The sequence below is a fragment of the Pristiophorus japonicus genome, unplaced genomic scaffold (genome assembly GCF_044704955.1).
Source record: "Pristiophorus japonicus isolate sPriJap1 unplaced genomic scaffold, sPriJap1.hap1 HAP1_SCAFFOLD_1425, whole genome shotgun sequence".
NCBI classification, from domain to species: domain Eukaryota; kingdom Metazoa; phylum Chordata; class Chondrichthyes; family Pristiophoridae; genus Pristiophorus; species Pristiophorus japonicus.
The window spans coordinates 55,402-66,412 of record NW_027251098.1 but is presented as its reverse complement, the minus strand read 5'-3'; the positions used below and the strand labels follow the sequence as shown (position 1 = coordinate 66,412).

General features: G+C 49.1%; 1 protein-coding gene across 1 annotated transcript; it reads left to right on the top strand.

The window, feature by feature from the left end:
- The first annotated feature begins 205 nt into the window (after positions 1-205).
- LOC139242669 (GDP-L-fucose synthase-like) lies at positions 206-8,430 on the top strand. The gene is made up of 6 exons (XM_070870462.1): positions 206-379; positions 956-1,020; positions 2,560-2,626; positions 3,603-3,682; positions 4,392-4,491; positions 6,483-8,430. The coding sequence occupies exons 1-6, from the start codon at positions 271-273 to the stop codon at positions 6,536-6,538; spliced, it is 477 nt and encodes a 158-aa protein (XP_070726563.1). The 5' UTR covers positions 206-270; the 3' UTR covers positions 6,539-8,430.
- The last annotated feature ends 2,581 nt before the right edge of the window (positions 8,431-11,011 follow it).

Sequence of the window (11,011 nt, the reverse complement as noted above, 5' to 3'; positions counted from 1 at the left end):
GTCCCTGCCCCTCCTCCCTCTCTCTGTCCCTGCCCCTCCTCCCTCTCTCTCTCCCTGCCCCTTCTCCCTCTCTCTGCCCCTCCCCTCTGGGTGATGTAGCAGACAGAAGCTGCCACATATGGAGCCATTGTCCAGCAAGTGTTGGTGCTTTCAGGAGATGAGGAGAGAATATTGGAGACAGGGTAAGGTAAGGTTGCCGTATCTTGGCTGTGGATTCTCCTAACTCTACAACTCCTCTGTTGCAGGGGTTACTACGAGCAACACGGCTGCATGTTTACAGCGGTCATTCCCACCAACGTCTTCGGAATGTACGACAACTTTAATATTGAGGATGGCCACGTTTTGCCAGGACTGATTCACAAGACTTACCTGGCGCAGAGTTGAGTCTCGGATCCGTAGTTTGGTGTCCGTACCCTAGTGTTGAGTCAGTCTTATCTTTTAGCACATTCCTCCCCAAGTCCCGTCTCCTGTGCCCTCTCGAATCTGTTCTGTTTTAGTTTAGCTCGGTGCATTTATAAGTTGGGAGAAAGGTCTTGAAAATTTGCAGCGGCTCGCGTTTTAAAGGAGGAGCCAGAGGTCGAGAGGCGGAGAAGTTTAGGGAGCGAATTCCAGAGCTTCGATCCGAGGCAGCTGAAGGTATGGCCACCAATGGTGGAGCGATGAAAATCGGGGGGGTGCACAAGAAGCCAGGTTTGGAAGAGCGCAGAGATCTCAGGGGGTGGGGGGTGGGGTGGAGAAGGTTGTGGGGCTGGAGGAAATTACAGAGTAGGAAAGAGGCGAGGGTCATGGAGGGATTTGAAAACAATTAATTTCACAGTGGAGGTGTCCGGGAGCCAATGTCGGTCAACACGCACAGAGGTGACAGAGACACGGGACCGCACTGCCAATTGGGAACCAGGGCAAGTTGTCTCTAAGTTACTAACCTCTTGCTGTTTGGTTTCTTTCCTTCCCCCAGAAAATGGCTCTTCGCTGATGGTGTGGGGGTCGGGGAAGCCCAGGCGGCAATTCATATATTCCCTGGTACGTTGCTGGGCCTATTCCTGGCTCTAGATTTGTTGGAGCAGATCCCACAGAGGGAAATGGTGTTGGGGCAGTGGGATGGACGCAGGCCGTTTCTCTGGGACCCCTGGGTCTAACTCCGACCCCTGCTGCTGGGATGGAAGTCGCCCCCCCCCCCCCCCCCTCCCCCGTGTCTGGTGGAATGGGTTCACCAGACTGATTCCTGGGATGGCAGGACTGTTGTATGAGGAGGGATTGGGTCAACTAGGCCTGTATTCACTAGAGTTTAAAAGAATGAGAGGGGATCTCATTGAAATGTATAAAATTCTGACTGGGTTGGATAGACTGGATGCGGGGAGGATGTTTCCCCGGGGCTGGGAAGTCTAGAACAAGGGGTCACAGTCTCAGGATACGGGGTAGGAAATTTAGGACCGAGATGAGGAGAAATTGTTTCACTCAGAGGGTGGTGAACCTGTGGAATTCTCTCCCACAGAAGGCTGTGGAGGCCAAGTCACTGAATATATTTAAGAGTGAAATAGATAGATTTCTAGACACAAAAGACATCAAGGGGTATGGGGAAAAAAGCGGGAATATAGTGTTGAGATAGAGGACCAGCCATGATTATATTGAATGGTGGTGCAGGCTCGGAGGGCCCAATGGCCTCCTACTGCTCCTATTTTCCAGGTTTCTATCGCTCAGAAAGGTCCCAGAACGGTCGACGTGGGGAAATAGAAAGAAACGAGAGTTGGATTCACAGGTGGGATTCAGGAATACGAAAATGACGGGCATCAAGTCTGTCCTGCAGTGACCATGGCTGGAGCATCCTGACTGAAGCCTTCTGCCCCTCCTCGCACAGCTCTGTAATCTGCTGGGACAGCCCAGAACATCTCTGGGGACAGTAGGGGTGAGAAATACGCTGGAATGTTCCTCTCCAACCCCCTCAGGCCATCGAAGCCGGTCCAGGGGATCACACGGACCAAGTGTTATCACTTATCTTGAATGTATATGATAGGATCTCTGCCTCAGTCCGGAACCGGTCCAATAGAAGGAACTTTCTAAAAATGTAATGGCTTTATTCGGATTGTGGGGTGGCGTCTTCTTAACAGAATACGATTACCCTCAGACGGAGATTATCTGTCTCCGTCTGCCCCCTGGGGGCGAGGTCGATTACCTCCGATGGTGTGTGTCTCTCCGTCTGCCCCCTGGGGGCGAGGTCGATTACCTCCGATGGTGTGTGTCTCTCCGTCTGCCCCCTGGGGGCGAGGTCGATTACCTCCGATGGTGTGTGTCTCTCCGTCTGCCCCCTGGGGGTGGGGCTCGACAGCTCTGCCCAGGTCGTGTGTCCTGATTTGGGGGGTGTGGAGGCAGGGGGGGCGGTTCAGGTTTGACGCTGATGGCGTGGGGGGGTGGGGGTGGGGGAACGATCCCTGAATCGTCCCATCCCGAGGGTGTGGGGTATATGGAGCAACAGAGGGAAGAGCAAAAAGGGAATCAAGTCAGTGGTTTGATGACGGCTGGGTCTGACAGGCATTGTGTAACGGTGATGACTGCCTTCTCCAGGATCTGGCCCGTCTCATCGTCTGGGTTTTGAGAGAATACAAAGAGATTGAGCCCATCATCCTCTCAGGTAAGCTTGGTTCTTTCCTCTGATAGCGCTCCTATGAAAAGCTTTGGGACGTTTTACCACAAAGACGCTATATAAATGCAAGTTGTTTGCTTTACTTTGAGGAGGGAAGCAAGTTGTCACATAGTCACCGAGTTAAAACCTCTCTCTCTCTCTCTCTCTCTGAGTTCTCTTTCCCCCTCCCCCGCCACCTCCAGACATCGCGGTGACTAAGTTGTTCTAGTCACTGCCGAGGTTCAGGCACTGGGCGAAGAGATGGTCAGGCTCGGTCGCGATGCTTTCCACAGTCCAATAGTCTGCTAGCATCTGGCATCGCGTGTTAGAGAACTGCTGATGGATGGAGGTACTGGAGGGATGCAGTGCTCTCCAGCAAGAGTCTTATCTTTCAGGATAAGGAGGAGTAAAGAGTCTTTCGGATGAGACGTTAAACCGAGGCCCCGTCTGTTCTCTCAGGTGGCAGAAACAGATCCCATGGCAATATTTCGAAGAAGAGCAGGGGAGTTATCCCCGGTGTTCTGGCTAATATTTATCCCTCAGTCAACACAACAAGAACAGATTTTCTGGTCATTATCACGGTGCTGTTTGTGGGAGTGTTTGATGGAACAGTGTAGAGGGAGCTTTACTCTGTATCTAACCCGTGCTGTACCTGATCTGGGAGTGTTTAATGGGACAGTGTAGAGGGAGCTTTACTCTCTATCTAACCTGTGCTGTACCTGCCCTGGGAGTGTTTGATGGGACAGTGCAGAGGGAGCTTTACTCTGTATCTAACCCGGGATGTTCGCTGCTGAAACTGGGAGCCCGAATGCTGTTCCTCCTCATTTTGATGGGAATAACATAACCTTTCCACCCCTCTTCTCCCCTCAAAGAGCAGTTTGCTGAGGAAGAAGCGGAGAGCTGTAAGTTGAACAATAGGCAGGGGCTCGGATGGTCTCTGACACGGACTACTGTGAGGATAATGTTCCTGTGTTTCTGTCCTCAGTGGGAGAAGATGAAGAAGTGTCCATTAAAGAGGCAGCGGAGAGCATCGTGGCAGCCACAGGGTTCAAAGGGGAGGTGATTGTATCCTTCACGTGTGGAACTGCTTGTATAATGCATCCTTAGGCGAGCTCCCAACTCCACGAACTCCCTCGCTGGGTCAATGAGTCACTGTGACCAGTGCTGGGAACCAGCCGGGCTCCAGCTCCTGATAGCTACCTAGTGCCCCCTGCTGACGGGAGTGTGTGTGTGCGCGTGATAGAGAGACACGGGTCTAGTTGCCAACTCTGGTTGGACATATTCCTGGAGGTTTATTCACACAGCCTCCAACTGCCCCGCCCCATGACCAATCGGAAAGCGGGCAGGCTCTTCATTACCTGATTGGATGATTCTTGACTGTCAGTCAAATAGCCATTTTTCCATCTCCAAATAACTAATAAACTGAAAATTGTTGAAAGAATTCTTTTAAAACACCCCGATGATTTTTCTCCCGGAGTTGCTCTTTAATTCCTGGAGAGTCCTGAGCTGTCCCGGAAGGTTGGCAGCCCGAGTGCCCGGTCATGACTGGTTCGTGCTCGGCTGTGACGCCCTTCCACAGTCGAATAGCATGTCGCCATTCACTGTCTCGGCTCGCGCATGTTGGAGGTGCCTGAGGGTGCCCTGTGCCGATGGATCTGTACCCGTGTGTGTCCGGGTATCCATTAGGACTGCAGCAGTAATGCCCGCCAGCAGCTGAGGATGTTCCGCACGCTGTCTCTCTTCTCCCTCGTTTTCTTTAATTGTGAGCATCAAGTTTGATACGAGTAAATCTGATGGCCAGTACAAGAAGACTGCCAGTAACAGCAAGCTGAGGAAATACCTGCCAGACTTCAAATTCACCCCCTTCAGCCAAGGTGAGTCACACCCATCATCTTGTGTGTCCATGGCAACTCCAGCACTGAAGATAAGGCACAGCACCAACACCACCTTCTCCCTGTGCCCCTCTAATGCCAGCTGGCCACGTTATTATTGGCCTCAACACCACTGCCCCCTCCCCCCCGGGGGAAGGGGACACCCAGTCAGTGTTCCTGCAGCCAATCATTACCCACTGCTTCCTGGCGTGGCGCCCATGCAGTTGAATAGATTTTTGGATGCCAAGAGATATGGGAATAGTGCGAGAAAGTGGAGTTGAGGTCGAAGATCAGCCATGATCTGATGGAATGGCGGAGCAGGCTCGAGGGGCGATGGGGCCTACTCCTGCTCCTATTTCTTATGGTCTTGTGTTCTTAATAGCCTGACGCCTGACATGGCCATGGTTCACACATGAGGAATGGCTAACCTTCCGGTGGTTCCTGTGACCCGCATCCTGGACTGGCATGTTCAGGAGAGGAAGGGACACCTTTTCTGCACTTCCGTGGCCTGCCGACAACTTTTACCTTCAGGGAATGTGAAGAGTCCATTCTCCCAGTAGGAATCCGTTATTAAAGCTAAGTACAGTCAGAACACACGTGTGTGATGAGAACCATCTGACTACATTCGTTGTGTACTGAAGGAGGATGTATTTAATTGTACTACATTTCCATATCAATATATCAATCTGGCGTTGTGATTGGGTTAGGGATTGCTGACATTGTTTTTGCTGGAACGCCATTACTGTCACCATGGGTGTCACAGAGCAAGTGTTCTGCTCACTGCCTGAGGGCTGCCTCGTCCACTTGGCTGCAAGATGCTCACACCGCTCTGCCTTATTGGATTAGAGTGCCACCTAATGGCCTGGCTCAGTTTAGGGTGGGGTCGCCGACTGGTCGTGAGTTCAGGTCACACCGTGGCACATTGTGAAATTCAATTTAGTAAAATCTGGTAATCGGTGAAATTGATTGGAATGAATCTGGTCAGCCTGGCAAAAAGAAATGACACGGGGTGGTGAAAGCAACCGGAGTGACGTTAAAAGCCCAACTGCTTCACTAATGTGCCACTCCAGACCTGATTAGGAACATAAGAAATAGGAGAGGAGTAGGCCATTCGGCCCTAGAGTCTGCTCTGCCATTCAGTAAGATCATAGTTGTTCTTCCAACCACAACTCCACTTTCCTGCCCGATCCCTTGATTACCCTAGAATCCAAAAATATCTATCTCTCAGCCTTGAATACTCGACGACTCAGCATCCACAGCCCTGTGGGGTAGAGAATTCTAAATTCCTCCTCATCTCTGTCTTAAATGACCAACCTCTTATCCTGAGACTGTACCCCCTAGTTCTAGACACTCCAGCCAGGGGAAACAACCTCTCGGCATCTACCCTGTCAATCCCCCTCAGAATCTTGTATGTTTTAATGAGATCACCTCTCATTCTTCTAAACTCCAGAGAGAGTATAGACCCTATCTACTCATAGGACAACCCTCTCGTCCCAGGGATCAGAATCTAGTGAACCATCATTGCACCGCCTCTAAAATGAGGCCAAACGATTGGCCTTGAATGAGGTCCGAGGTGAGCTGAATCATTATCATCATAGGTGGCCCCTCGAAGCGAGGATGACTTGCTTTCCATGTCAAAAAGGGAGGAGTTCACAGGTGTTTCAATGAAGGACCTAATATTCCAGATCGCGAACTACATGATGAAGGGTGGAAGATGCCTGTGCGTGGATTTTTTTTAACGTGTGGCAAGGGTCTAACAGAGCTAGGTCTTGGTCCAGTGGCAAGGGTTACCCAAGACGACTGGAGACCAGCTCTGCTGCATGGACCTAGTGCACACATATCGCAGTGTGGACTGAATACTGTCTTGTGTTGTTTACAGATTTAATTTTACCAATTGAATATATATATATATTGAATTCTTGCCTCTCCCTAAAAAGGAGCAAAGTGTGAAGATGTCTTTTTTAAGTAACAGGACGGGTTTGAATTTGTTTCAGCTGTCAAGGAGACCTGCGATTGGTTCACGGCCAATTACGACACGGCGAGGAAGTGAATAGGCGGAGGTTGGTCGGTGGGTGTGTGGGCGCTCAAGACACAATCGCACACGTGCTCACAGTCATTGTGGGGTTTGTAATTTGCTTGGGACTAGATACCTGTATTATATAATGTAGCAACGGGCCTAATTCAGGGGCAAGCGGCCGAGGCTGCACCCCGACTCCCTGCCGGTGCAGCCCCTCAGTCCCGCCCAGTGCCTGGGTCACACCACGGGCTTGTTACGGTGAATCCAGCCGGGCACTCCCACACTACAAGATGGTGTGGGCTGGCTCCTGCACCATCTCCGGGTCACTGCAATTGAACATCTCTGTTGAGAGGTAGTTGGCTGTAGGTTTGTGTATGATTGGCTCCTTAAGTTATTAGTGTCACAAAAAAAGCTTTGCTCTCATTTCTACTTAAAACCCTTTCTCTTCCCATCACCCCCCCATTTCCTAATTGACCCCCTGTAGTTGAATCAGTGGCGATATGCTGGTTTGTGCAGCTAGTTCCATGGGTGCAGCAAGCCCCATTGTACCTCGTGCAAGAGTAGACGGGGAGTGACGGCAGAATATTCACCTGCAGGAGGCTGATTCTCTACAGATCCCGACCCGAGGAACACCCAAGACAGTCGTGGTGGAGCGCGACCTTTTTGGGCGGTTATAGTGTGATACCAGTGTGGGTGTTGTGTCTGCCGGGTGATCCCTTCCCTCCCTCTCGCTTTCGAAGGTCCCTCTCCCTGTCCTATCGTCTCTCCACACTGCACTCATTGCTGGGAAACATTTTGTGTCGGCGGGATGGGTGCAGACGATCCCTTTTGATCGTAAAACAGTTGTAGTTCACATTTTATTAAAGTGACAAATGACACTGCTCGGTGGGTGCCGATATTTCAACACGATACTTTTAATGGGGAATCAAATCCAGTTTAAATCACCGTACTGTGGACTGTCTCGCCTATTGTTGGGGGGAGTCTGGTTACTTTGTAGCTCGAGTGGAATTCCTGCCAGCTTGTTTCAGTGGGATTAGATTTTTCCCTTTGTTTTTAAAAGCTGGACGGCATCTTTACATTTGCTGCTTGTTTAGGGTGGGTCGGGGCGAGTGGGGTCTGTACATGGGCCAGGGGATTGGATTGAGGGCTTGGTGCACCCATTTCCCTGCGGATTGGAGCCGTGAGTACAGGGTCTGTACCCGAGACCCCAGTTGGTTTGCTAAAACCTGCTTCCTTAATCACAATAGCATAGTGCCACTGTCTGTAGCTGGGGTAAATGAGTCAGTTTCAGCAATGTTACAGAATGCTGCAGTCCCCTTTTCAATGTAAACACGTGCTTGTAGCGGCTTTCGGCCCGATTAATGATCAGAATTACTTTGTGTGGGGTAAGGGGGATAATTGGAAGCATTTTCTTTTGATTGGCGAAGGTGTTCACCCTCTGATGCAGAGTACATCTCCTCCAGTTTCTTCTGTCTGCTTCCTGGGTCCTTTGCCACTATGAGCCTGGCACTGAGATGCCCCAGCTCAGCCCTCACTTACATTCCTCCTGTACCCTCTAGCCTTGCCCGGTTTACCACAGGTCAGACCTGGGGAATGTCTTTCCTCACCACTGAGCTATGGGGTTCAGACCCACACCATAGCACAACCCCCATGTACTGGTGCTGTGGGAGAGGAGAGGAGAGCAGAGGCTGGAATAGATAGGAGAGGCCAATTGGAGTGGATGCTACATTCATCGTTTGGTGAAAAGACAGTTTGTGGAAGATATTCACATTGTGTTCGTAAACTGTTGCAGTTTTTAAAAAAAAATTAAATCTTTGGTTGTGTGGTGGACAAATGAGTTTTGATGAATAATTAAAAGATGTACCAATTTTATTTTGTAAAGTTGATTTAAATATTAAAAGTACAGCTGTTTGCAGTCAAACCAATTCTCAGACTGTTTTTTCATTTTTTCTCACTTCCTCACTGAATACTCCTTGTTGGTATTGCAAGGTGGGGCGAGTGTTAAACCTGGATGTTGTTGACCTTATACTTGAAGTAGAAACAGTTGCAGGGCTATGGGGGTGGAGAGAGAAATAGGCTAGCTATTTCAAAGAGCTGGCATGGGCGGAAGGGCCTCCTTCTGTGCTGTATCAGTGATTCCAGTTGCAGGCCCTGTACAACATTTTGGGCCCTGACTCTCTCTCTCTCTCTCTCTGTGTCTGGGTGCAGTTGGAATAAGGGTGTGTCTGCACACAGTGTTGCAGCTGGTGGGGACTGCTGCAGAGAAAGGGGGGGAAAACAGGAATGAAAGTTGCCTCACCAAGTGTGGAAGCCGATCAGCCATCGCTCAGGAGAAAAATACCTCGCCCTTATCAGCCCAATATTTGCAGCTCTTGCCATTGGGAGGGGGCCAAGTGGTTTCTAACAACCTGTTGTCCTTTTATCTTCCCCCTCACTGGTGAATTGAGATTTGGTGATTAATGCAGGTTCTGACAATTACCCACTGTGGGTTTCTGTCTCGCTCCCCTTCCCTCCAGTTCTCTCCCCATTCCTCTGAAGGCTCGTACATACTTTGTGAACAGTTTAAAGGAGCACCAACCCCTCACTCAAAAGATTGCATGAGGCAAGTCAGTGCATAGCCGTTCAGCTGAAAAGCACAGTAGCCAAGCGCAATCCTGCCCACAGCAACAGTTACACCTGCATCACAGCACTGTACCGCAGTCATAATTCCTCCAGTGGCTAACCCTACCCTGAGGAACCATTCAATGGGACAGCTTGTATACACTAGATTTCTTTGCAACTGCCAGCTTTGTTTACTGTATCACACACTCCAACCCAGGGTATAGGTCAAAAGAGACCATCTTTTATCTCAGTGGCATCCTCTGTCAACGGTTTGACATGGTGCTTTTGGATTCAGCTCCTGTCTGGATCAAGACTGCGAGGAGGTCTGGAGCAGAGTGCTACTGGTAAAACACAAACTCAGCGGTGAACTGGTTATTGCCAAGTGCCATGTGATGGCATTAAACAACTTTCCATCACTGAGTATTGGGTGTTGGTGGATGAGGCAGACAGTAGCTGGGTTAAATTGATGTGTGTGGGGAGTATATATCTGGGGACTCTGTTGCATTGTCAAATAGATCCCAGTGTCACAGCTTGACTGGGAAGGAGGCAGCTTCTGTCCATATCTGGCCTCTTGCTCATCTTTAATTGCACCACCATTGGTGACTGCCTTCAGCTGCCGAGGGCCTAAGCTCTGGCATTCCCTTCCTTCACCTCCTTTCAGATGCTCCTTAAAACCTATTTTGACCAAACATTTGGTCACCTGCCTGAATAGCTGTGGCTCAGTGTCAAATTGTGTCTGATAATGCTCCTGTGAAGCACCTTGGGACATTTTACTGTTAAAGTGCTTTACAAATGCAAGTGGTTGTTGTAGTGCTGAACACCTGCACAGGTGCAGCAGCAAAATGGGTCCTGGGGCCCAGGTGGTATGGATGCAGAAGTCTACCCCAGAAAGACAACTTGAATTTATATAACTCCCGAAATACTTCAAGTGTAGTCACTGCTGTAATGTAGGAAACACAGCAGCCAATTTGCAGCTAGCTCCCACAAACAGCAACGTGATAATGACCAGATAACTAACATCACAAAAAAGTTAAGGGAGAAATATTGGCCAGGACACTGGGGAGAACTCCCCTGCTCTTCAAATAAGGCTATGGAATAGGTCATGTCCATCTGAGGGCAGATGGGAAGTCAGTTTAACATCTTATCCAAAAGACAGCACTTCCGCGCTTGCAGCACTCCCTCAGTACTGCGCTGAAATGAAGGACCAAGGGGGATGGAGAAAAGCAAAAAGCCATGAGTGTCCTTCACTTAAAAGGGAGGGCAATAAAATTAAATTCATGAGTCAGTTTTAGAAATTCAAATAATTTATTGAAATTAAAAATTTACAAGATTAGAATATGATAAACATACTTGGTTCCACTCGAGCCAAGCGTACAGCAGCATTAAATTGGGACAATGATTAAAAAGTAATCACGAGCAAAGAATAAGCATTCCCACGGTCACATTTCCAAAGTGTTTTAACCATAGCAGAAGTCTTGACATTTCTTCAGCCAATTAAAAATCAGACATTAAAGCATTACAGTGCACTGGTCAATAGATTATGCAGCAGACCCAAACAAAAATCAACTAACCACAAACAATGCTTCTGAAATTGTGCATAATTTCTCTTCCCACCACTATTTGAAGTTAAGCCAGATTCACAAACCTGGCTTTCACCATCTATGAAAAGCTGTACCTACAATTACAATATCAAAAAGGGACATAACATGATCAGACATTGCAGAACAGTAATGAGGTGCATAAAAAAGGGACAATTAGCATCCATGATATTTGCCTTTACTGGGAAAGTAAAACAGCTGCTCATATTTGGCCTGCCACCATGTAATTGTACTGTAATAAAACAGGTGTAAACCCCATCGCAGGAACGGAGTATTATCATTGTCCGTTAATAAATTACCCAGGATT

Coding starts and splice junctions, on each gene's coding strand:
- LOC139242669 (XM_070870462.1), top strand. CDS start 271: ATGTTTACAGCGGTCATTCCCACCAACGTCTTCGGAATGTACGACAAC. Junction 1,021..2,559: donor GGCAATTCATATATTCCCTG/GTACGTTGCTGG, acceptor TGCCTTCTCCAG/GATCTGGCCCGTCTCATCGT. Junction 2,627..3,602: donor TGAGCCCATCATCCTCTCAG/GTAAGCTTGGTT, acceptor TTCTGTCCTCAG/TGGGAGAAGATGAAGAAGTG.